This window comes from Saimiri boliviensis, chromosome 12 (assembly GCF_048565385.1).
Source record: "Saimiri boliviensis isolate mSaiBol1 chromosome 12, mSaiBol1.pri, whole genome shotgun sequence".
Lineage (NCBI taxonomy): Eukaryota > Metazoa > Chordata > Mammalia > Primates > Cebidae > Saimiri > Saimiri boliviensis.
Window position 1 is genome coordinate 56107364 of NC_133460.1, and position 25062 is coordinate 56132425.

The 25062-nt window shown below is 42.7% G+C and overlaps 1 protein-coding gene across 30 annotated transcripts in view; it reads right to left on the reverse strand.

The window, feature by feature from the left end:
* The window catches only part of KCNMA1 (potassium calcium-activated channel subfamily M alpha 1), a 765877-nt gene that overhangs the window by 98035 nt on the left and 642780 nt on the right, over positions 1–25062 (reverse strand). The window contains exon 20 of one of the 30 annotated variants that reach the window (XM_074382452.1): positions 1592–1687. The exons of the other annotated variants lie outside the window; for them this stretch is intronic. Coding sequence (XP_074238553.1) covers positions 1592–1687 — 96 coding nt within the window. The remainder of the gene's footprint in view (positions 1–1591; positions 1688–25062) is intronic. 30 annotated transcript variants of the gene reach the window in all.

A 25062-nucleotide genomic window follows, 5' to 3' on the forward strand; every position in this document is an offset into this window, starting at 1 on the left:
TCCCGGCAGGATAATTTCACAACTTCTAGCTGGGAAATAGGAAATACATTTACTTGAAAAACCTGATGGGTATCAGTTTTCTTTTTAAAAATAATCTGTCATTATGAAGAATAAGAATTTAAAACAATTCTAAGCAACCTGTACCACCCTAGGACAGGCATAGGGTGTGCCCACCCCATCGTAGGCTGCCAGGGCAGGAAAGGAGGGCTTGTTGGAGCTTCTGCATTTCTGGCTTTTGTAGAGCTAATAGGAGAATGGGAAGAGAGACTTTAAGGAACAATAGGTTATGTAGAAGTTAATCATAGGGTATATTTCTGGCTCTATTCACTGCCTAGGAAACCTGAATTATGTAAGTTTGAGTCCATCAACACAGAGTACTGAAAGAATTCAGCTCCTACATTGGAGAGAGAAAAAAATACTATATAAATTTATTAACAGAATCCACAGGACCCTGAATGCAATGTTCTCTACAAAATACTATGGGCCTAATGGATCTCTAGAATCCAATTGGGTAAATTAGATGTCCCCATGGTACCCACGCTGTGGGCCCCCAACCCCAATCTCAAACTATGTTCTGTATGCATCCTGAGGGGAGCCCAGCATGCACCAAAGCCCCCATATGTAGAACTGCACCTCACATATGCACCAAAATCCCCCGTATCTAGCATCGCACCCCATATATGCACCAAAATCCCCATAGCCAGAATCGCAGCTCTTGTATCTTCACTATAGACTTGACCTGTTAGAATCATTGCCAGCACTCTGCCCTGCTCAGTATTCAGTAGAAAATACTTTTGGAATTTTCTGGTTGCCTTTAGCCCTTTTCTTTTTCCCTGGAATAGACTCCATTGCCTCAAGGGCAAAGAAAAGTCTCAAACAAAGATGACTAGGTGTTAGTTTCCTAGAGATGAGACACAATGATGAACAAGGGAATTCTAAGAGGAAATGCACAACGGAAAAGAGAAATACAAGGACATCCCTGAATTTTTGCTATGGAGTTTGGAGAACGGGAAGGTACTAGGAGATGGGAGATCATTTTTACATTGCATCCAACCGGGAGGGGTGGGGCATGTAGCGAAGCCCAATACAAATAGCTCCTTTCCAAGTTTCCTTTCCTTCTCTCCCTACTCCCTACTCTTGAGACCAACCAGATGGTAAAGGCTTTGTGACCAAAAGTTAATCCCGACTCCTTTAGGTTGCCCTAGTACGTGCAGTCCATGTTTGTGAGGGACAACATCTAGAGTAGAGATATGACCTGCCATGTCCCCGGGCACCAACAGCTGCTTCCGTCTCATCTTTCTCAAGTTCAGGGGTCAGCAAACTGCCACCTGTTTTTCTACATCCCATGAGCTAAGAGTGTATTTACATTTTTAAGTTATTGGGGGGAAAAATCCAAGAATAATAATATTTTATAACCCATAAAATGATATGAAATTCAAATTTTGGTGACTATAAATAAAATTTTATCAGACCATAGCCACAGTTGTTGGTTTACCTGCAATCCCTGGCTGCTTCCATCTATAATGACAAAGTTGAGGACTTGCCATAGAGACCATATGGCTTGCAAAGACTAAGATATTAACTCGCTCACCTTTGAGAGAGAAAGTTTGCTGACCCCTGCAGTAGTTTAATCTTCTCACGTTTCCCTTGCTTTCCGGTTTCCACAAAGAACAATTTTCTTCCCAAGCTGCCAAGACAGCCAAATAACAAAAGAAATACACATGGATCTCACCTGAAGCGCACAGATCTGGGGATGTCAGAAGGAACAGAGGTAGTTTGGCCACTCTAATGTCCATACCACCCAACCCACTATTAGGCCTGCTGGTCTCCTTGTGTTTGAGGTCATGAGTCAGGTGAGTTTCATATTTTCCAGCTCAAGCTAAGTTAGATTCATCCACCCAGTACTTTGGGAAGCAAAGCAAACCACATCTACTGTGAGCAATTCCTCGAAGCTGTCAGCGTGTGCTGCCAGTCCACCCTGCAAGAGCCCCATACAAGACAACAGATTAACCATTAGACTAGATATGTTGAAAATATACAGCTTCAACCTTTCCCCAGCTAGCTCAGAGCGATATATAGATGATTATTTCAACCGTCAGCTGCCGCATAGATTTAAACCCCTGTACAATAACTCCTGGATTCATCTGCCCCTTGTCAAACTTGCACAGCTTTAGTTGGAGGATACATGGTGTGGCAGTTTCACTGTGAATCCAGAATGATCCAGACGGCTGCTGTCTCTTTGTTAACAGGAAGCCAAACTGATGAGTTTGTAATGCATTTCTTATCAAAGGTAGTTTCAGAAAAGAAAATGTGCCTCATCAGTTTGGCTAGAATTTCACATATACTAGATTATGGGCTTAATCAGAACATCTCTGTTATTTTCTTGAGGAAATAGATCATTCCACATCCATTCCATTAAATCATTTTATGCCAGTGAATTACGTATTTATGAATTTATAATTATCGTTGATTTTTCTTCCCTTTTTGCAGTTTACTTAATAAAATCATTAGCTGGAGCCTACAAAGCAATGGCACTTAATAGATACAAGCATACTAATATATTTTTAAGTGAATGCTGATCTTTTTGAGCTGTGTGTCTAAAATCATCATTGTGAATAAAAGAATTGTAATTTCCAACCCTTACATTTAACGAAGATGAAATGGACTGTAATGGAATTTATGGAGCCTGTAAAGGAACTCTTTTTCTAAGGTGGTTTATAATCAAATAGATTTGGACTTACTGTAGGTCAAATCACATCCCCCAATGTGTACCAAGGGAAAACGCCTGTAAGATACCCAACACTGCTCCTGGCACCCTGGAAGGGCTCACACCCATGGCTGCAGCTACTAGGTTCCTGGTGTCCTCACTGTTTCCACCCCTAGTGAATTCAGGACTTAAATGTCAGCTTTGAATTCAGTATTTATCCTGTCTTTACTTAAAATTATAACATTTTATTCATCCTGGATTTTTTTTATTTTGATATTTTAGAAAGATTTTATTGTGATATTTTGAAAATACTGCATGAAACTATCATTTATCTTGATTCCTGAGGTTTTGGGTCTCCACTTACATTTGGTACCCAAGGCAAAAGCTTCTCTCACCTCACCCTATTTCCAGCCCTGAACATCATTTCTCAAAGGTGTTCAAGGTACTGGCTCTGCCACCCCGCAGAACCGGACAAGGCAAATCTAAGACAAGAGTTATTTCTTGAGATCACTTCACGCTGTTTGCATGAGATTGTTAAGGAAGGCCCTGGCAACAAATGCTTCCTTGTGGATTTACAAATTGTCAGGCATCCAAAGGAGTGGAGAAAAGATCATGCTGCCTCAGGAATCTGAGATTTGCCACCTGCCCAGGGTGAGAAACAGAAAAGAGAGCCGGGGTCAAGTCTCTGGTGAACTTTCTTTCACATCCCACATCAAATTCTCCTGGTTAACACGGTGTTGATTTACATTTCCGCTTTGGGGTGAAAGTTTTTATTTGCTTACATATTTTGACACCAATGTTATTTTCTTTTTCTTTTTTTGCTCCTCCCAAACAGCTTCAAATAACCATGACTGGCAGAAGATGTCAATCATATTTCATTTCCATTTTCACTTTGCTGTTTACATTTTTTAAATTAATGCTTGCCCCAATGATTCTGATATTTAAAGACCAGCCTAGAATCTAATTTTGCATATGTGAAACTGTTTTCTGAACCATAATATCTTATATAAATATGAGCCACTATTATTATTAACATTATTACTAATGGCTCATCCAGAAATACCATATCTTCCATTGAGCCAGTGGTGTCAGGAGCCCCCTTAGAATTCTAATATATATTCCAGATGGGCACACTGATACTTTCTCTGAAACTCAGATAAAGGTAAAATGCATGGGTATTTAGTGCAACCCGGGTGCCCGATGAAGAATGTTCTGCCAGAACACTTTAGAAATACAGTATGCTTTTAACCTTGGGAGGTAAGGACCAGTCTGGATTGTGACTTTACACTAAACACAGCATTTAGTATATTTCATACGGGCATAATCACCCTCTATAGCTGCTCCTGAACCATAAAATCATTATCTGTATGCTATTATAATTTATCCTCAGATACATCTTGTGCAACATTTTATAATGCTAGTGTATGGTTGGGCCCTTTCTGGTGAACATTAGAGAACAAGGTGTGGAATGCAACAAAAGGGTTGGAAGGGGCTTGGGGATGCTCTTGCCTCACCCTCTTTTGCCTTAAAGCCGCACTCACACGCAGACCCCTGACCCAGGACCCGAGTCGGTTGACTTCTAATTCGGATCATTTGCCACCAGAATTCTGCCCGTGAGAACAGTGTGAGGATACGAGCTTCTAGAGTCAGGCCACCTGCACAAGTCCCAGCTCTGACCCTCTCGAGAGCTCTGATCTCAGTTACTCCATACCTCGATGTCCTATGATCTCCTGTGATCCCCACTGCACCAAGGAGGACGCCAAGTTTGCAAGATGCTTTGGGATTACACGACATAACCAGGGCTGCAGGCTGACAGCCTGAGGACCAACTACTGTCCCCAGTGTGCTGAGCTTGGCACCACCCTGCTGATACGCAGGGTTTCACATGTGGGACAATCTTTAAGTCTGAAGACTGTCCATAAAAACATGGATTTCTAACTTCTAATTAAAAATCTTGCAGAGGACTGAGTTTTCATTCCAAGGGGGTGCCTTTCTCCTGGGGCAGGAGCTTATCAGCTGCTCAAATGTCCACTGCTGCCTACTGTACCCCCAGGGATAAAGTAGGCACCCCATATTTTCATTTCTAGCCCTAGAACCAGTGACCCTCAAGTGTACCATCCCTGAGATAAAGATTTTAAGGCATGGGATATCCCTCCACAAATGTCAACTCATATTGAGTGGGTAGAGTGGTAAGAGGTACACAGGTCTTGAAGTCACACTGCTGGGTCTGAACCTAGGTATTTGGCAAATTATCTAACTTCAGTTTTCTTACCAATAAAATGAGAATTGGAGTACCTATCTAATAGAGTTGTTGTGGGAATGAACTGAAAATACGAAAAGCACTTAAAAGAATTCCTGGTGAGCTCTTTCTAATGCTATCCACGACAATTGCCTTGGCTTTGAAGAGTCAGAGTAATGAGAGTTCTCTGCTGCCGGGTCCAGGTCCTTCTCCACACCAGTCTGCCGTCTTTGGACATGGCGTAACTCACATGGGTCCATACTCTCTCTCCTGCCCCAAGCCAATGATCCAGTAACCAACCCTTAGAACGGGGTGAGCATTTCGACCCCCACCTCACCCCCACCCTTGCATTGCATTCGACTATCACCTCTGTCCCATGTTTCATATGGCCCCGACAAACTGCTCAAGTCAAATAATTAGGTTTTGCCAAATGTCAAAAAAACAAGAAAAGCCAGAAAAATGTTTAAACGGACCTCAATTGGAGAAGGCTGGAACCATTCAGGGCAAGAACAAATGAAAGACAGATGGGGACAGAGGAACCCCACTGTTCCCTCTAAATTACGGGAAATTCATGCCACCTGATTGTGAGGACCTCTTTCTCTTGAAATTCTGCTGGGAGGTCATGGGATTGATCAGTGTATGCACAAACATGGGAGACAGAAGAAGGGGTAGGGAGGCAGTGGTGGGGTAGGGAGGCAGTGACTCCTTCACCAGCCCTGCCCACCATATCTTGCTGTCACTTGACTACTTGACCACCCTTGAAGGGACAGCTGCCTCCTCCAGGGGGCCTTCCCAGATGACTATGACAAGATCAATTCTCTGCTTTCTTTAAAAATCACCTGGCACTTCTGATCTCATGCCTTGCATTATTATAATTTATTTTCAATTCTAATGTGTTGTTCTCCCCCTACTAGACTTGTAAGTTGGAGTTTATATATCTCTGAGTCTCTCACAATGCTGAGCCCTGAAAAGTTCCCAATAAATAGCTCCTAGCAGCTACAGAGGCAGCGTTGCAAAGGGGAAAAGCACAGCTTAGTGATCAGGAGTCCCGGGTTCTAGGCCTGCCTTGAATCAACTGCGTGGCGTTGGCGCCCTTTCCTGGGGGGGATGAGCATTAGTTAAGTATGAGACCTTTCTAGCTCTGATTTGTAAAGATGCTGAGTTTAATGCTGGGCATCACTTTTTTCTTGTTCTTTTCTTTAAAATCTTTTTGAAGATGTACAATAAGAGAGAACCACAAGCCCAGCCAGAGAAATTAGATAATTGCATCAACTACGAATATACAAATTCACGAGTTATCTAAAGCAACATTACAAAAGATGTTGCATGACAGTGTCAAGGGAGGGCTACATGAAACATCTTAGACAATTAGTAAGTCCTGGAGAGAGAATTGTTCAGGAAAAAAATAAAAATAAAAAGAAAGAGAGAAGAAGAAGAAGACTTGAAGCAAGAACAGGATAAAGAAAGAGGTCAGCCTTATTTATGCATATCCCCAGATCGGGCACAGGGCCTGGCACTCAGGGGGCACTTGACCCATGATGCTGAACAGATGAAGGAGTGACAGTCGAGGGTGGGAAGGGCATGCCAGGTGGTGGACACAGCCTGAACCAAGGCAAGGAGGTTGGAAAATACTAAATGAGAGAACTCTAAGAAAGTCAGTTTGCCTACAGCAGGAAAATGTATTTGAGGGCACAGTTGGAGGTAAAAAGGGCAGACAATATAAGGCTTTACCATCCAAATGACAGAATTTGGACAATATTTGGTCACAATCTGAATCCTCTAGGAAAGTTATTTTTCCTTCTATTTAAATACTGAAGTTCAAAAAGGATAGTGGGTGGGGCTTGCATCTTGAAAAAGTCTGTCAAAAACTGCCTAGCTTGCTCAGCCCACATTCTCTTCCTAGATAAGAAACACACATTCGTGCATAGAACTAAAACAGGGAGGCCACTGGCAACGAGCCAGTTCCATTGGAGGTCTCATTTTTTTTTTTCTTCTGGAAAGCTTATTCAACAGGAAAATAAAGTTATTTAATGCCTCAGAAAGGGGTCCCATGAAACTTACAAGGCCTATTCCTCATAGCCCAGCCAAGTAAATCTTACCCTGATTTCAGGATGGCTATTTCCTGTCTTCAACTACTCCAGCTGATCCCATTCCCTCTAAAGAGAACTGGAAGGAAACCCATCAGGGTTTGACTTTTACATGAAAACTGACTGCAATCCATATTTTCAAGAAATATTTTCAACAAAATCAGTGCTTTAAAGTAGATTCACTGTGAAGGAAATGTTTCCCCAATCCTCTCCTCCTTGGTTTTGTTGAATCAATAACACTCAGGATGTTCCCTGTGAAAATCACATGGGTGAATAAAATAAGAATGTACATTATATTATCTAGCTCCTCAACTTGCAGCCCTTAGCCCAGTATGCCTGATAAAAGTTTAAAACTCAAAAGAGAGAATTCCTATTAAAAGAGCAAAATACTGCCTATGCTTCCAAAGTTCTTTCTGAGCATGGTGGCTGACATCTGTAATCCCTGCATTTTGGGAGGCTGAGGCAGGGAGATCTCTTGAGGTCAGGAGTTCAAGACCAGCCTGGCCTATATGGCAAAATCCAGTCTCTAAAAATGCAACAAATAGCTGGGCGTGGTGGCATATGCCTGTAGTCCCAGCTACTTGGTAGGCTGAGGCAGGAGAATCACCTGAACCCCGGAGGCAGAGGTTTCAGTGAGCTGAGATCATGTAACTGCACTCCAGCCTGGATGACACAGTAAGACACTGTTTAAAAAAAGAAAGAAAGAAAGAAAATTTAATAATGAAGAAAACAAACAAATGAGTCATACTGAGACATATTTCAATTCTCCTTTTCCATAACCTCAATAAATTCATTTTCTCCTATATAAGCTAATGTTTACACTCAAACATCCTGTACAAAGGACTACCACAAACTATTAAAAAAACAGTAAAAAGATACTGCTGTGTCTTTTTAAAACGTGTTTGAAAAATCGGTTATGTGTGAACAAAATAATTTTTTAAAATAGTTTTGCTTGCACATTTGATTTTTGTCTTCATTTATGATGCCCAAGTTGATGAGCTGATCAACTTTTCTGTGAAAAGCCTTCTTAACAAACAAAACAAAGCATAACAAAAACTCTGATCTGGTTTGTCAACATTTAGTTCTGACCCTGAGAGAAAAGCAACATTCTTTGGTTGACTTGGATTCTAGAGTAACTCTTTTTTTTTATTATTTAGTTTTATTTTTTGAGGCTGAGTCTCACTCTGTCACCTAGGCTGGAGTGCAGTAGCACCATCTCAGCTCACTGCAACCTCTGCCTCTCAGGTTCAAGCAATTCTAGTGTCTCAGCTTCCAAAGGAGCTAAGATTACGGGTGCCTGGCTAATTTTTGTAATTTTCGTAGAGATGGGGTTTCACCATGTTGGCCAAGTTGGTCTCAAACTCCTGACCTCAAGTGATCCATCTGCCCAACCTCGAAAGTTCTGGGATTACAGGAATGAGCGACTGTACCCAGCCTGAATTCTAGAGTAACTCTTGATGAAAAGAGCATCATACTAAGGTGATTTTTACATAAAACATTAATTCAGTATATCAATCAGTCACTTTTGTAAAAATGCCCCTTGTTATCCTGGAGTGAATAGAAGCCTATGGGATTAATTTGTGTAAATAGATATGAGATTGAAATGGGGACTTGCCACATAACAATAATCAGACAGCACAGGTAATCCAGTTTCACTGTTGAATCCAGTATTGTGTAGTTACCTTTTGAAAACAATAACATATTTAACTGGGACTTGCTTCAAGTAAGTACTGCGTCAGGCAAGTTGGATTTCAAATAAACCTTAGCAATTGAGAGGCATTGTCTTAGTGGCAGTATGTCTCTTCAAACAACAACAACAGTTTTAGATGTTTATTTTAGAGAAATAAAGGAGACAGTCTGCCAGAGAAAAGGCAGAAAGTAAGGAGGAGGAGGAGAGTACCTAGAATCCAGGTAGAGGGTTTCATTTCTAGAAAAGCAGCGCCACCTGCTGGTGGACCCACATGTCAGGCCCCTCTGCGGTTTGCAGGCCATCTATCTTGCAATCTATGCATAAATATACAGCAGTATTTCTCAGCTGCTGTTATACATAAGAATTTTATTACCAGTAGGCAGATTTCTAACACACTGGTTACAGTTTAATAATCCTCCATTACCTGAAGTATGGGTTATATAAAAACCTAGACTGTTAATTGTTGACAAACCAATTCTAATACGTAAAGCACTGTAAGTCACCCGGTAAATATACAAATAAATCAAAAGGGATAGCTCTTTTTGCTCTAACAACGTGTTATTAAAAACCGCAACTTAATCACTTGCATAAAAATAATGTTCATGCATTTCGATGTACTAAGAAATCAGGAAAATGCATTATAATCTTACCAACAGAGCCTTTCCTTCGCTTACAATTTAGAGGAAACTATTTTGCAAAAAGTATTTTTCCCTTTCTTTAAAAAATGTACCTAAACCAACAAGTCGTTTAGGAAATTTGCTCATATAACAAAACCTAAGTTATAAACAACTAAGATTACATCTATAAAATGTTATATTTTTAAAACAGCAATAGAAAAGTCATGGGAAATATGTCACTGATACAGTGAGCAGAGAAACACTACCTGTCATTTTTCAGAAAAAGATCACACGGACGCGATAGCAAAGGAACACAATAAAAAGCAGAAACAGGAATGTGATAGGTGACTCTGATTGTATCTGCAAAGGAAACTGTGAAATAAATTAACACCCAAGTGCCCAAGAAAGGCATATTGTGGCTTCACTGAAAGTGATCATTATGCAACAGAGAAGGTTGGTGATTTTGTAAGAAAAGAAATAAAGTGTAGCCTGTGAAATCTAGTGGTGATGACTAATAACCATACTACTTACAAATCTGATTTGATCTCTAACATCAAAAAATAAAATTAAAAAGTACCCTAACGAATAGATGTATGCAGTAGGGATTGTATTTTTCACTTGAAACAAATAAACCTCAAATGGGATCAAAGGGCCCCAGCAAATGAAAATTGACAGTGCCTATGTTGCCCTGATTTGATCTCAAGCAAAACTACCATGCTGATGACGTTGAGGGGCTGGGAGGAAGGCAGTGGCATTCTTGGATTGCTCTAAAAAGGAGGTGAGTGTGTAGCCCATTCAGCTGATGGGAAGCCCACTCTAATTCCAGAACGTTATTGAGATTTAATCTCTAACAAGAACAACAACAACAAAAATAACTCATGTGGCAACCAAAAGGGTATCCTTTAAAAACACATATACACAATTTTGTTATTTCCAATACACTCGGTAGAATCTCTTTACATTCAGTTCTTCCATCTGTCTAAGCTGGGTAAGGCACATGTGTGAAGACAACCAAATGTCACAATGCTTGTTTTGAGCCCAAAGTGTCTCCAGTTATCCAGACAGGGAGCTTGACTAGAAGGGTCTCAGGCATAGGCCACGGGCATCCCATCTCCCACCCCAGCTGGCTACCAGTTGCTCTGGAGAGACAGGGTTTCCAGGAGCAATTTCAGACAGATGCAAAGGGTGAAGGGGAATCTGGTGGGGTTCAGGGCTGTCAAGATTTGAGTTGGGGGCTTACCCTGCCTAGACATAACTCCTAGTGTTAGCTTGTGTATTAGTCCAGTGAGATAAGGTCTAGGCCACTGGCTAGGGTCTGAACGATTAAAGGTGCTTGTCCTGCCTTAAGAGCATTTGGGATAAATTCACATCAATGAGGAATCACCGGTGGATGAACAGAAGCAATGGGTTTTCCATGGCTTCCTACCCCGACTAAAATACACAATGACATATAGAAGGAGAAAACAGCACCCCCAGATCCACTATGGAGCTCAACATGTGCTGTCAGCAGAAACAACAGAAGAAATGTGTTACCTTCAGAAGAGGCAGTGATTAATTCTAGATCAATCTATTCAACACTTGTCCAGCAGTCAAAGGAATTCGTTGTTGCTGTTCAGAAACAGAGGTTCTGTTCACGAAAGTTTAAGGAACAGGAAGGAAGATCTCCGGCCTTGAGACCTTTTTTTTTCCCCCCTCTGGTTCAAGTTCTCATGGAAGACATTTTCTCTTGAGACACATGCCTCATAAACTATAGAAACGTATTCTCAACAGAATTTGTCACTCAGCAATTTGTTGAATTCCCACTGTGTGCCTTGGTCACTGTCTGCAATATGCTACGAATTCAAAGATCAATGAGATGTGGTATTTGTTGCTGTTGTTGAATTCTACAAAAACCTCAACATAAAAACTGTTCTAAAGGCGGTTTACATGAAATGTTACAGGCTTACAGAAAAGAGATTCACTCTTTCTAAATTGTGGTCAGGGTGGGCTAGTCAAGAAGGCTTCACAGAGATGGCAGCATTTGAGCTGTACGTTCAAAGCAGAGGTTGTCCAACTTTTTCCCTAAAAGGACAGACAGTAAACATTTGGGGCTTTCTGGGCCATACCCTCTTTGTTACAGTTACTCAACTTTGCAGCTACAGCCTGAAAGCAGCCACAGATGCTGAGCAAATGAATGGGTGTGACTATGTTACAAGAAAACTTTACTTACTACAACAGGCGGTAGGCTAGACCGGACCCATGAGACAGGGTGCTGGCCCCTGCTTTGAAGGATGGGTAAGTTTCAATCTGCTAGAAGGGGAGAGGCAAAGAATCACGGTCTCAGGAAGAGGTTCCAGAAATGTGTTAAGTAACAAGAATAAGATACTTTTAAAGAATGGTTAGATGATGGATGCTTATGTGGAGAACAATGAGGAAAACTGGTTGATGCAAACTGGGAAGGGCTTTGAATGCCATTTTAATAGCAGAAAATTGGAAATTATCCTCTTAAACATCAGGGAACCATCAAAAGGCCTCCTCTCCCTTTAAAATGGGATAATATAAAAGTCTGTGCTTAGAATAGTAAGGTTAGTGGTGGTTTGGGGGCAAGAGGAACTAACTGAAAGGTGGAAGAGCAACAATGGCAGGCCTGCTGAAGAAGAAATGAGCGCATGAGCTTGGCAGTGCCACTGGGAATGATGAGAAAAGGTTCAAAATGTAATCTGGAGGCCAAATCAGAGAAGTCTGCCATCAGTAGGAAGAGAGACCGGCACAGTGTAACACTTAGAATTTCAAATGTGTGTATTGATACTCACTCCACCCATCCCCAGACCTGTCCATACATCAGGTCTGCTCAGAGAAAGGGATAATGGTAAGGTGTGTGCAAAAAACTTGGGCTTGGGCTTGGCTTTGCTCCAAGCACTCATGTAGTTAATGACAAAATCAACAAGAACCAGAGCCCAGCTACTAATAAAGCAAGGTAGGAAAGGTGATGATGTGAAGTCTCAACGCCAACCAGACCTCAAAGACAGGTTAAGAGCCTGACATGGTGGGGCCTGCCTGTAGTCACAGATGCTCGAGAGGCTGAGGTGAGAGGATTGCTTGAATCTAAAAGTTCAAAGCTGCCGTGAGCTATGATCAAACCACTGCACTCCAGCCTGGGTGACAGAATGATATCCCATCTCACAAAACAACAATAACAACAGAAAAAGATGGGTTGAGATCAAGACCATCATCAAAAAAAGAAATTTTGATGGAATTTGAAAGGACAGAAATGTCTTCTTTCCCCATCTGTTCTCCTTTTTTTGTGTGTTCCAACTTTCCCTCCATCTCCCCAAAACATACCGAATTTGCTGATGATCTCCAGGCCTATTTTAGAAATGGACAAGTCATAAAGGAGGGGTTTCAGGAGGATGAGAAATGATGGGGCCCCAAGTCAGTTTTCTGAAGATCCTGGGACCTATGACCTCATAAGGATTCTGACAGCTGGGCTAAAATCTAAGACACACATTGGTTTTCATCCATCAAATCTGTACTGTTCCAACTAAGAAGCCTCTTTTGCCTGGAGATGGCATCCCCATTTGGCCCTATATGCTTTCTGCTACACAAGTTCATTCCTAGAGACCTGACAAAAAGAAAACAAGGTGGAACAAACATGACCAGGAGGCCCTTTGGGGAGGTCAACAGTTAGCATTCATTAGGGGAGGGCTGGGGCACTTTGTAGAGACACTGCACATGAACTGGTCTGGGATAGCTTCTGTAGCTGACAATGCTCTGATTATTGATAACGTCCAAGTCACTGGAACTTAGATAATACCAGGATCCCGGGTAGAGGAGAGGGCCTTTTTCTGTGCTTTCCTTGAGAAAAAAAATAAAAGATGCCTTGGAAGAAAACAAGCTGATAATACAGTAGAAACCTGTAAGAATCTTCTGGGCTCTTTCCATGTGTCCCTATGTGCCCAGTTCCTGCCCTAGAAGCTGCAAACTCACAGACAGAAGAATAATACTGATATACTACCAGGTTTCTATACTCATAATTTTTCCTCGCAGGACCTACCACAATGTTGGGTAATAGACATCAGCACTTTAGAAGGATTTATAACACTAAGGGTTAAAACAAAAAGGACTTTTAGGCCTGTTTCAATCAAAATAATGAAGATAATCAGAGTCTCAGAATTTAAAGGAAATTTAGAAAGATGGCCTTCTAATTTCCTCATTTTACACGCAAATTTTGCAATGCCTGCTGGGTAGTCAAGATGGAAACCAATGTTCTGGGGACATATTAGCTGTCTCTTGCTGTTTTAGTTGGCTTATTTCTGTTGAGACCATTATTCCATGATCTAGAAATTAAACAAATCGACTCCGTTTTAATTTTATAGTCTGTTATACTAAACTGTTCAACTGTCGGCCACTGTCCATGGGCTTCTCTGCCTTCTCTGCCTGTAGCTGATATGCCCTATTATAAGGTTAGCTTGATGACAGTCATTTGAAAAAAAAAAAAAAAAGCACAGATTATGGTTAAAGTGGCTTATCGTTATTTTATCCGTCAATACTATGGGAGATAGCAGGCTTCTGACCTAGCAATCTACTCATCCACTACATGATATTGGTCAAGTTCATCTCTGTTTCTGTGTTAATTTCATGTGTTAATGAAGGATGATAATAATTCAACATGTGCCAGGTAATCTTTATATATATTCACTCACTGAATTCATGCAACCACTCTGTGAAATAGTTCCTTATTATCTCCAGTTTATAGATGGCAAAGCTAAAAAATAGAGAAGTTCTGGAATGCACGTAAAGTCATATGGCAGTAAGACATGATATCTATGCTGGGGACACATAGATGAAATGAGATGATGTTGGTGCCTTGAGAAGTGCAAAGACTCAAACACACATAAGATATTACTCTTATTATGGACATGAACTTCCATTTGGTGAACATGTCAAAGCATGACTTCACCAGGGCTTACTTCCAAAGTTTCCAGAAAACTCACAGATCTCGCCCTTATATCTGCCTGCTCTGATGTTCCCTAGCATTTCAGGCTGTAATTGCCAACAAGATCTCTTAGTTCACTGCACAGTGAGGGGAATAGCTTTGGAATCCCTCATACAGAGAGGAGGAAAAACAAGAGATGTCTGCCTGTTTCCCATCTTCATCTAAATAGAAGATATTTGTGAAGGAGCAGTGCTTCTGGTAACTAGCCCCTTGCAAATTTCACATTCATGCCCCAACTTCCAGACCCTGTGACATGGCCTGAGCCCCTTCATCCCTGTCCTCATTCCTAGCGTAATTGTGGCTTGTATTTTCACCTAGCATCTCTTCTCTGTAGGTCATTGTACCTCCTTTCTCAGTAACACCTGTTTAGGGCTTTAAAGCATCCCTGCTGGATGTGTTCTCTCAGTTGGATATGTTACAGGCCATATGTGGAAATTTACTCATCTGCACGGAAGAAATGGCCAGATCAACCTTGACAAAATGCAGAGAGGATTTCAGAACCTTTCAAAGGTAAGGGAACACTTTGTGCAGCCTGAGAGAGCTTTGTAAACAATCAGGAAAGCTCTTCTTTGGCTTGAGCAGAACAAACAGAATAATGGCTCTTGATAGGAAATAGCCAAGAGACATTCAGCTTTTTAACACCTACAAGTGGGAGGAATCATCATTTGGGTGCTGTTGGATCGAAGCTGCCTACCTCGAGTCAGTCACTTACCCTGACGGTCATAAAGGACCTTGAATGTTTCTCTACCTTTGCACAAGCTGATGTGCCCACCTGCAGATGGTGACAACTCTCTACAACAGGCCACTTTCCTCACATGGGCCCTGCCCAATGCATTGGTTTTATGCCACCCTGACTCACAGCAAAATAATCATGTTTGCTGAAATTAATAAAACTGAAAGCGAATGCCATGGGTCCTTGATTTTCTAGAGCGAATGCTCTACACATGGCGGGACCCCTGCCTCTCATTTGAAGCATTGGTGGATTTTTGCCTATGTGTTTTTTTTCAGTACTTTGTTTCCAGATCTTCTTCCCCATAATTCATTCTTCACAAAGAATATCAATTGCACCTACCAGTTGATCATTTTCCAGTTCCTTCAGTCATGTCCCTGTTTTCTCTTACTACATTTTCTTCCCTTTTAATCTTCCTGTGCATCCAGTTTTCTTATGTTTACATACATATACGATATAGTAAGCTGCTGCTTAGAAAGTTTTGGGAAACTTCATGGATCTGGGGTGATCTGGCTTCTAGCACATCACCAATTCCTTCAAGAGTTGAGAACCCCTTCATTTATTCATTCTTTTACTCATCAAATATTTACTGACGTGGAATCCTTCAGGCCATTTCCTATTCAAGTATTCTTGCCAATACAGCAAGCCCAGCCAAGGATGTCAGCATGCTACATTTTTGACCTTGGAGGGAAGGAAGGCAGCCCCTGGGTCCTTTCTTGACTGAGTGCAATCCAGCGGGCTCCAGCCCAGAAAGCTGACATTGGCCAAAATGAAGATCATTTTAACACAAGCAGTCAGCTCCCTTCCCAGAAGATAGCCCAGGCTCTATGGTGTGCAGATGCCCATCTATACACTGTCGATACAGCTGGTGCAGTGTGAGCTCTGGGGCTGGACTCTTTCTTACTTCATTTATAAGTCTCAGTGCAGTCGGTCACCCCTAATGCAGATCTGCCTCAAAAGATTCCACTTTCAGTTTGCATAAGGTTTTCTTCGCAGCTCTAGGAACATTTGGTGAGACTCACTGTATTGAAGGGGCTAGAATGAAAGCTTTCAGATTTACTAGAAAAGGCTGGGGAAGTTTTTTCGTGCTGTTTCCCTTGAATATGAAAGACTAACTCCTCCAGAGGATGACCAAATGAGATGGTCAGAGAAGAAAGGCCACTTTTGTTAGTCCTGCTCAACTGAGCTGGATATCAGAAGAATGTCTCCTCAGAAGAAAAATCTATGGGCATTTGTAGTGATCCCTCTCCAGAGCAGGCACTATCTAGCAATTTACAGAAAGGTCTTTGCAATTCCCTCTGAGATTTCAAATGCAAGGGTCTGACAATGCTAGATTTAGCTCTGTCCATTTAGATTCCCTCTGGGAAAAAAGGTCAGCTGGGGAAGCAGAGCCCCTGTAAGCAGACGTGGCAATGGAGGGTCCCCTGACTATCCAGGTAATTCAACATGCTGGTTTGGAAGAAAGCCCCAGAGAGAGAAGGACAACACACAGCTGGTTGGCTGGGTGCATTTTGCCACATTGTGCTTTCAGAAGTTGGCATTCTCAGCATGCACAACCTACCACCGTGAGGGAACCCAGGACTCAAGTGCTCTTCCATGCAGTTTTAATGACCCTCTGAGGTCCATGGTGTGCACAAATGCCACAGTCATCGATGGTGACATAAGAAAGAATACAGACAAAGGTCTTATGCACAAAGCAGTAAAACCAAAAAGAAAATTGTGCATGGTACTTAGAAATGCCATGACTTCTTTAGGACTTTATGTGGCAGTACTTCACAAGAAATGCATTTTGTATTTCCACTGGAGAAGGTTAAGTGGTTGAAAACTACAGTGGATTTTCAGTGAATGGGATGTGAAGCACTTTATTACTATTTTTTTCTCCATCGATGTAAAGAGACCTGCTGACTTCCTGAGAAAGGAGGAGAAAAGTCTCCTTGCCACGTACAGTTATTTAAAGAATAATTCCCATGAGCTCTAACCGAAGCTACCACCTACAGCAAGAACCAAGATCCTCAGGGCTGGTTAGGTGGCCCCACTGGTGGCTCCCACTTGCTTTGTGTCTGCTGCTCTGCCTGAGCCAATACTTCACACCAGCAGGTGACAGCTGCCTGTCACCTTCAACACACTCAAGATATGAGACGTATTTGAACTGGGGAGGATGGTGAGAAAGGAAGAAGAAATACGGGTTAGGAAAAGGGAACAGAAGGAGTAGATCCCCAAGGCCAGGAGTAGTGGATGCAGTCGGGTGGGTCTCCTAGTCCTGGGCCAGAGGTCAGGAAATCTTCCTCCAATAAGAAGGAAACTCTAGTGAACCCAGCTAGGAATCACAATGGCTGCCAGGTCAGCTGGGGAGAATTAGACTCATGGAATTCAACTGCTCCAGAGCCACTAATTAAACTGTCTTAAAAGGCTGTAAGTTCTTGGATTCCTATTTGGGTAATGTGCTTCAGCTGCAGGGTCCTGTAGACTATAGCTCATGCCTTCCTTCCGAAGGCTTCTTAGAGCAGCTGGGTGCCGGCCCTCCCACCACAGGCTCCCCTTTGTCTCCTCCCTGAGAGGGGGCCTTCCAACTAGCCCCTAGCCAGTCCCTTCCTCCCCTGCAGCCACAGCAGCCCTCCCAAAACAAAGCCTCTGTTGGACCATTTCCCTGATCAAATACCAATACGACGGTCTCACATTGTCAAAGGACTTTTTATCATATTACAGACTAAGAACAAAACCCTTGGTCTGGCCCCTGCCTGGAATAGGGCCCCATTTTACCCTTCAGGGAGCTCTACTCCCTGCATGCTGAGCAAGTCTTAAACTCCGGCCAAACTGGGTGACCAGCTGCTGCACAGGAGGCCCCCTAGCAGCCTCCACAATGTCCCAAGGTTGTATTATGAAATCCTCGCCTTTTTCTCCTCCCTTGGAGAATAAGTGACTTATCCATCTCATTCAACTGCAAGAGTAACTAAGCAACTCCACTGACTCCACACACTGGAGCCACATGGCCTGTGTTCAAATCCCAGCTCCACCAATCACTGGCTTTGAGACCCTTAGCAAGTCATGCAACCTCTGTGCCTTAGTTGCCTCATCTGTAAATGGGGTACGTTGCAGAGGTTCCAGTTTACAGTTGCCTCAACTGCCAACAACAGTTACTTCGTAAGGATTAAATTAATTAATATTTGTAGTAATAGTGTCTGTAATGTAGCAAATGCTGTATAAGTGTTAAATTTAACAACAACAAAAACACATACATACATCCTCCCTGTGTTCTCACAGTAGCTTGCACACAGTAAGAGTAGATACTACACTGGCCAGGCACAGTGGCTCATGCCTGTAATCCCAGCACTTTGGGATACCAAGGCAGGCGAATCACGAGGTCAGGAGTTTGAGACCAGCCTGGCCAACATGGTGAAAAATGTCCCCCATCTCTACTAAAAATAAAAAAAATAATAATAAGTAAATAAATAAATAAATAAATAGCTGGATGTGGTGGCAGGCACCTGTAATCTCAGCTACTTGGGAATCTGAGGCAGGAGAATCACTTGAACCTGGGAGGCAGAGGTGAGCCGAGATCGCACCACTGCACTCCAGCCCGGGTGGCAGTGGGAGACTCTGCCTCAAACAAACAAACAAACAAAAAAAGAGTAGAGACTACACTAAGCCTAGACTGAACATGAATCCAAGTCAACCAACTAGCCATTCCCTAGTACTGCCATGTCAACAAGCCTCACTCCCACGGCAATGCAGTTCACATAGAATACAGATCTCTATGTATAGTGATCCCATGCTAAGACTAAAGCATGACGCTAGCCTCAAAAGAGAAATACAGTTTTTCAGCAAATGTTGGTAGTATGCCTCCTTCTGTCTCTCCTCACCCATGATCATGACCTGCTTATAATTTCTATGTCCACTCCATTCTGGTTTCCATTTTCAGCTGCTCTGTGCTTGTGGCTTCTAGGCTTCACTGGGAGTCAAAGATCCCAAATTTTAAGATCTTTCCGAGGAGCATGCTGGCAAATGTCCTAAATGTACTGGGCCAGATGACAAGCATCATCTCCGATGGAGGAAGTATCCAACCAAGATGATGGGTACCATATGAGGAGACATGGAAGTCATGACACAGACCAGAGGTGCTGCAGACCCACTATCTGTTTCCATCCGGGTGGGAAAGGAAGGCAGGGTGCAGTGAAGCCTGTGCCACTGCCCCCCAAGCCTCTCTCGAGTAACTTCACACCATTATTGGTCTGATACTAATTTGAGACAATGCCCAATCACATCACAACAAATTAGCCACAGACATGTGATAGCCATCAACTCAGGGGGCGAGCCTGAATGCGGGCTGGGGGATTCCCCAGCTCCGTGAGCTGCATGCTCCCACAGATGTTTCTAAAAGCCTCTTCCCAGAGGCCCATTTAGAGAGAAATTAAATGCAACTTTGACTTAATTAACGTTTTAAATGATAATGAATACAATGTAGATTCATAGGAGGCATTTACATTGTGTTGTAAAATTGATAAAAATTTAATAACTCTTTGTTAATAAGTTATGTCTCCCCAGACCCATAACGCCTAAGGCACTGCAAACTCCAGACTGGGTCTAATCAAGGCTCCTGGTGCAGGTGGAGGAAGGAGGCAGAGATGGACTTGACATTTGCTCCAAGCCTGCTCTAATTCAAACCTCTGCTTGTTCATCAGTACTTTATTTTATACAGTAAAGGTCAGGATTTGGGCTCAAGGCAGAGCCTTGACAAGAAAGCTCAAGTGGAAGGCGGGCTGGCCCTGGCATCTGTCGCCTGAGATAGCGGAGGAGGACGGAAGATGAAGAGCTAACTGGCCACATCTGCCCTCCACCATGGAGGTAAGCAGAAGCGTCCACTGCCTGGTGGTAGAGGCTGTCAGGGTGAGTATTCTGACAACCGGCCACTGTCCTGAAATAAAAAAGCAAACATAATTTCTATGTCACCTTGCATAAGGGCCTCTTTTGGGCTTACGTGTGGCATGCCAATGTCTTTTCTAGTTTGTCCTTAAAGAGCCAAGTCACTTAGTACAGTGTGATGTCCCTGGGAGGAGAGGTGCCCCATGATGGGGTATACACAAAGGATCTTGTCATTGTCCCTCATTCTGACTTTTCTCCTTGTTTCCCAATCCTGTTTCAAAGAATTTCTTTTGAGAAGTTGGCTGCCTTTTGCCTACTGTTCCTGTCTCCTTTCATTTACCTGCAGTACATCTTCATAGTGTATTCATCTTCAGGTATTCAATCATACTCTTCTGTTTTTGTTTTTGTTTTTGTTTTTTTTTTGAAGGTGGTGGAAGCACCCCAAATCCAAGCCAGTGACTTTACTAGACACGCAACTGAAACAACCAGCTATTTGTTCTGGAGGAGAACCTGGTGTGTTGGGAGCTCTTGAGAGACAATCAACGTAAAGGATCCTTCTCAAAGGCAATTTTGCCTGAGCATGATTTCTGCCTTACAATGCTGATTTAAGAAGCTGCTTGCTGCGCAGACTGAGCTAAGGTCCACAGGAAGGCTTATTTCTAGTCAACCCATGACTCAGTGTAGCTACCACTAAATCAAGCAGGAAGCACTGGCTTCTGTAGCCTTGCCTGCCACCACCAAGAGTGTCCTATAAGCCCCTTCCAGGCCCCTTCTTGGCAGCCACTGAGCCATCCTCTGTGACTAAGACCTCTTAGGCCCATCTGCCACTCTGTTTTTACTTCTTGCAAAGAAGCACAAAGGGTCAAATCAGGACACATGGACCGGAGTAGCTAAAGAGCCAGGGGAGAAGCCAAAGGCTCTGGTAGTGCTTGGTGTGCACATGTGTAATGGATATTGAGAGAGAAAGCAAGGCAGAGAAAGAGAGACAGAGAGCACTCACACCAGCATAGCAAGCATGGGAAGACAGAAAAAAAATGGAGGCCCAGATGAACGAGCTTTAAAAAGAATACATGAAAAACTATGATTAAATTGATTTCTGCTTAGTATCCTTGGCTCTCCTTTTTCTGTCTTTTTCTCACTAGTAGTGGTGGTGGAAGGAGGGGAGTCATTGATTTTAGGGCCCAGAAGTGAAATAAGCAAATAGAATTTAGGATTGGGGAGTTTGAGGAAGTCACCCAAAACTGCACATAAAGGGACTGAGATAATTATAGGCTGTTGATTTTTAAATGCAGCTTATTAAATTAACTCTCCCTTTAACAGGTGTGGGGGACTGTCAGGATAGGGTGTGTCCTGTTACAGACATTTTCCTAGGGCCGTTTCCACTCCCTGCCCTTCTATCTGATTTTATGTACTTCAAAATGCCATTAGTTCACTCAAGTGACTTTAGTTCTATGGACAATGTTAATTCTCTGCCTGTACAAACCAAAGGCTACTCAGGATAAGCTGATTTTTGTTTATTATCTGACAAGACTTGAGATTACACTAAACTGATTTTGGTATGTCTCCCTTCAACCTAATCATATTGGACTTCTCTCAGCTTAATCATTGGAGTTGAATGTCTTCTTGTATTATATTTATACCCGAAATAAAAGTCATGTATAATTTAAAATTAGCTACAGTAGTTTGCAAAAGGATGCATGTAATTGTGCAGGTTTAAACTATTAGAAAATTGAAAGGTGAGTGTGAGTGATCACACATGTACTTTAGCTAAAGCTGGTTCCAAGTGCAAGTCTAAAGGTCTGCTTCTCTTCTACCACATGATTAATTTGTTTGTGCCAGAGTTACTGATGCTTTGTGACCAGAATCATGTCAGGCAGGTCTCAGCAGGTTTCAATCAATATGGTCCTATGTTGTCACTGCATCATAATTTTAATTGTCCCTTTCTACTACACTTAGCAATCAGACAGCAGGCAAGACTGAAATAACAAGAATAAACTTCTAAGGAGACAGAAAGGTTTATTTTACAAAACTATAGTGGGAAGAAATTGCCCTGATTGGAATCTACTTCTAAATTCATGTGTGTGTATATGTTGCTAGACACACATTTTTTACATTTAATAGTACTAGAACACAGCTACTTGTGAAAAAGCCTAGGCCCATACCATCCTGGTGTCTTTTGAGAGAGCTGGGACTCTTGCCCAGGACCATATGAAGTGGAAACAAAACCAAGATGATCAGAAAATGACATTCTATGCACTGATTCTACCCTGCCATATTGAACACTTCAGTCTTGCCAGAAATAAAATCCCTTTGTGATGAATCCTTATCAGTCTCAATTTGCCTTACTTTTCTGAGCATTTTTTTTTTTTTTTGGTCTTTCCTAATCTAGTCCTTCCCCTCTGATGGTCTTTTTGTCAACACTCTGGGCTTCCATCTCCTCCTGAGTTCAACAGGAGACAACTATCATCATAGCACGTGATTTAACAACCGATCCACGGTAATAAGCCACACCTCCAAAGAGGGGTGCACCCAGCAGGCAGCCCCTGCTGTTAGCAGGCAGGTTTTTAGAACTGTGTGAACACTTTTAATATATTACCATTCCTCTGGGAACCAGCTACTTCTCTTCCCACTTCAGAAAACACATAATGAGACTTCGTGTTTCAATTTAACATCCTTTGAAAACGGAAATCTTTCCCCTTATAAGAAAAAAATATTAGTAAAGGGGGAGACGAAAGGCAAGAGAGAAATGTATTAGGCATCTCCAAAGCACGCTGGTTCAACTGGGCAACTGGCACCAAAGCAGCTCCATAATAGTATAATGACCTTTAATGAGTGTCTTGGGAAACAATACAGCCCTCGCATAAAAGACAAAGGGCAAAACCCATCATGGCTCTGCTGACACTAATTCAAAATGATTTTCAGAACAACTAAAGAATGTAAGAGAAGTAATCTGATCCGCCCATCTGACCTCACTTTGATTCGAGGGCCCTTCTCCTGCCATTTCTAATTGTCAAACCCTCTACATTTCACATCTGTTCATATTTAATGAAAAGCCCACTCTCACTGCTGCTCTTGAGTCAACTTGCTCTGTCAAACGGGCACCACCCAACTCCACCACCAGTGAGGGATGCCTGGGGATTGCTATTGGAGTGCTGCCAGTGGAATTTCACGTGGAGACAGACATTTTTTTTAATTGGAGAAGAGGGGCTTATGTGGGCCTGAGAAGGGGCTCAAATTGGAAAGGATTTTTCTAACTTATTAATAATGGTCAAAGGTGAGTGGTCTCACATAGGGATGGATGAAATCGGCTTTTGTTTGATGGAGTGGTGGCGGCAGGATGACTGATGAAACAGAGAAGGCAAACCGCCCCCTGAGCTGTCAATACCAGTTAAGGCTTCAACATGCAGCCCAAAGCTCCACGTGTTCCCTGGTGGGGGCTGATTTTGGAGGCACAGGAGGGACAACATGCCACTCACAGAATGTTTCTTAGAGGATGGGACAATCCCACCCCAAGTTTTTCTTCTCCCTGGCCTCCATCAATGCTTGGATTAAGTTGCACAGCTGAGAAATCCCTCTAATTATGGTTTCTCTTGGATATAATGAAAACTACACATTCTGGGCACCATGGGGTCTATGCGGGGGACATAGAGTTTGCTGTGATTGGTATTGCTGGCCAGTGCCAGGACATGTCCATGGGGCCCTAGCTCAGAGCCAGAGTGGCTCCTTTCTTTTCTCCGCTGAATCTAGGCCAAGGTTTTAGAGCCTCATGTTTATTTAAGAACATAAGTTGTGCATTAGGCAGAGGGTAACCCGGGTGGCTTATGGTTACTTTCACCACCATCAGTCAAAAAGATGTGACCAAACTGTGCCACCTCAGGCCCTCCTCTGCTCTTCCTCCCCAGCACCCGTCTTTGAACTTGGTGTCTTTCTGCACATAGTAGACAGATGAGTTCCCTGTAGTGGCATATAAACCACAAAGAGCTCTTGAGGGGTGAATAAAGTGATAAGGATTCATATGGCAGCATCCAAGGATTTTAATAGAAACCTTTCCAAGATTTTAGGCCCGTGTGGCAGTCCACAATCCCTCTCAATGCAACCTCCTTTAGGTATTACTTTGAAGTGAATCCTGTCCCTTGGCACTGCTTTAGAGGAACAGGAAATCGTGAATCAGAGAGGATGACTCTCCAGTCCTAGATCAAAGCTTTCCAAATGCTTCTAATACTGCTAGATGCACAGATCATGCTTCGCACTTGAACGTCAGGCCCAGACATCAGCACCCAGCATGACACACAGTGAAGTCCCAGCTCCCTCAGCCCTGGAGGCCTCATGGATCCCTGCCACACAGGCGCACTCCACTGAAACCAGCCTCAACACTGGCACAGGGGAGTCAAGCCAGTTCATTTTCCATGGGAATAAACGCTTAAGAGCTCAATGCTCGTCTTCCTCCTGTCATCAGTGTACACCTACCCCTTCTGGGGAAAGTTTAGCTCAACCAGCTCTGAGCACTTGGAAGGTGAGAGGACAGACAGCAAGAGGTTAGCAATCAATGTGTTGGATGCTTTAAAGAGGAAAGGATGAAATGCAGAAACGAGAACCATCCCCTACCTTCTATGCTACCAAAAAGTGAAAACCAGTTACAGTTATACTTCAGGTAAAGCCCTGCAGTGGAACCACAGCCTCTTCTGCCCTTGGACCAAGACCCACAGTCCCAGGGTCTCAAACTGGCACTCCAGAAACTTCACTGATGAACCGTATCAGCAAAACAGTAAAGTATATGGTGAAGGCAAGGATAAGGGAGGTCTCAGGAAACTGGCACATCTCAGCCTTGCCAGCTACTAGCTGCATAACCTTGACAGGTTCTTTAACATCTCTGAGCTTGTGGATACAAAGAAGACTGACATCAGAGGCCTTTGCCATGGACTCAGGGAAATCACAGAGGTTTCTGACTTACATTTTTTGTTGGTATTTGGAATCACAATTGCTACAAGACACCTTAGTTATACAAGGACTATACTGTTGGACAAATAAAAGAGATTAATAAAACAGTTCTTTAAAATAGTCATCTTTCTGAGAAAAAGCTCTGGAATCCACCAGCCCATGCAGGCTGACAGGCACAGAATACTGTTTCCCAGAACAAAAGACAAAATCTGGCACTGGA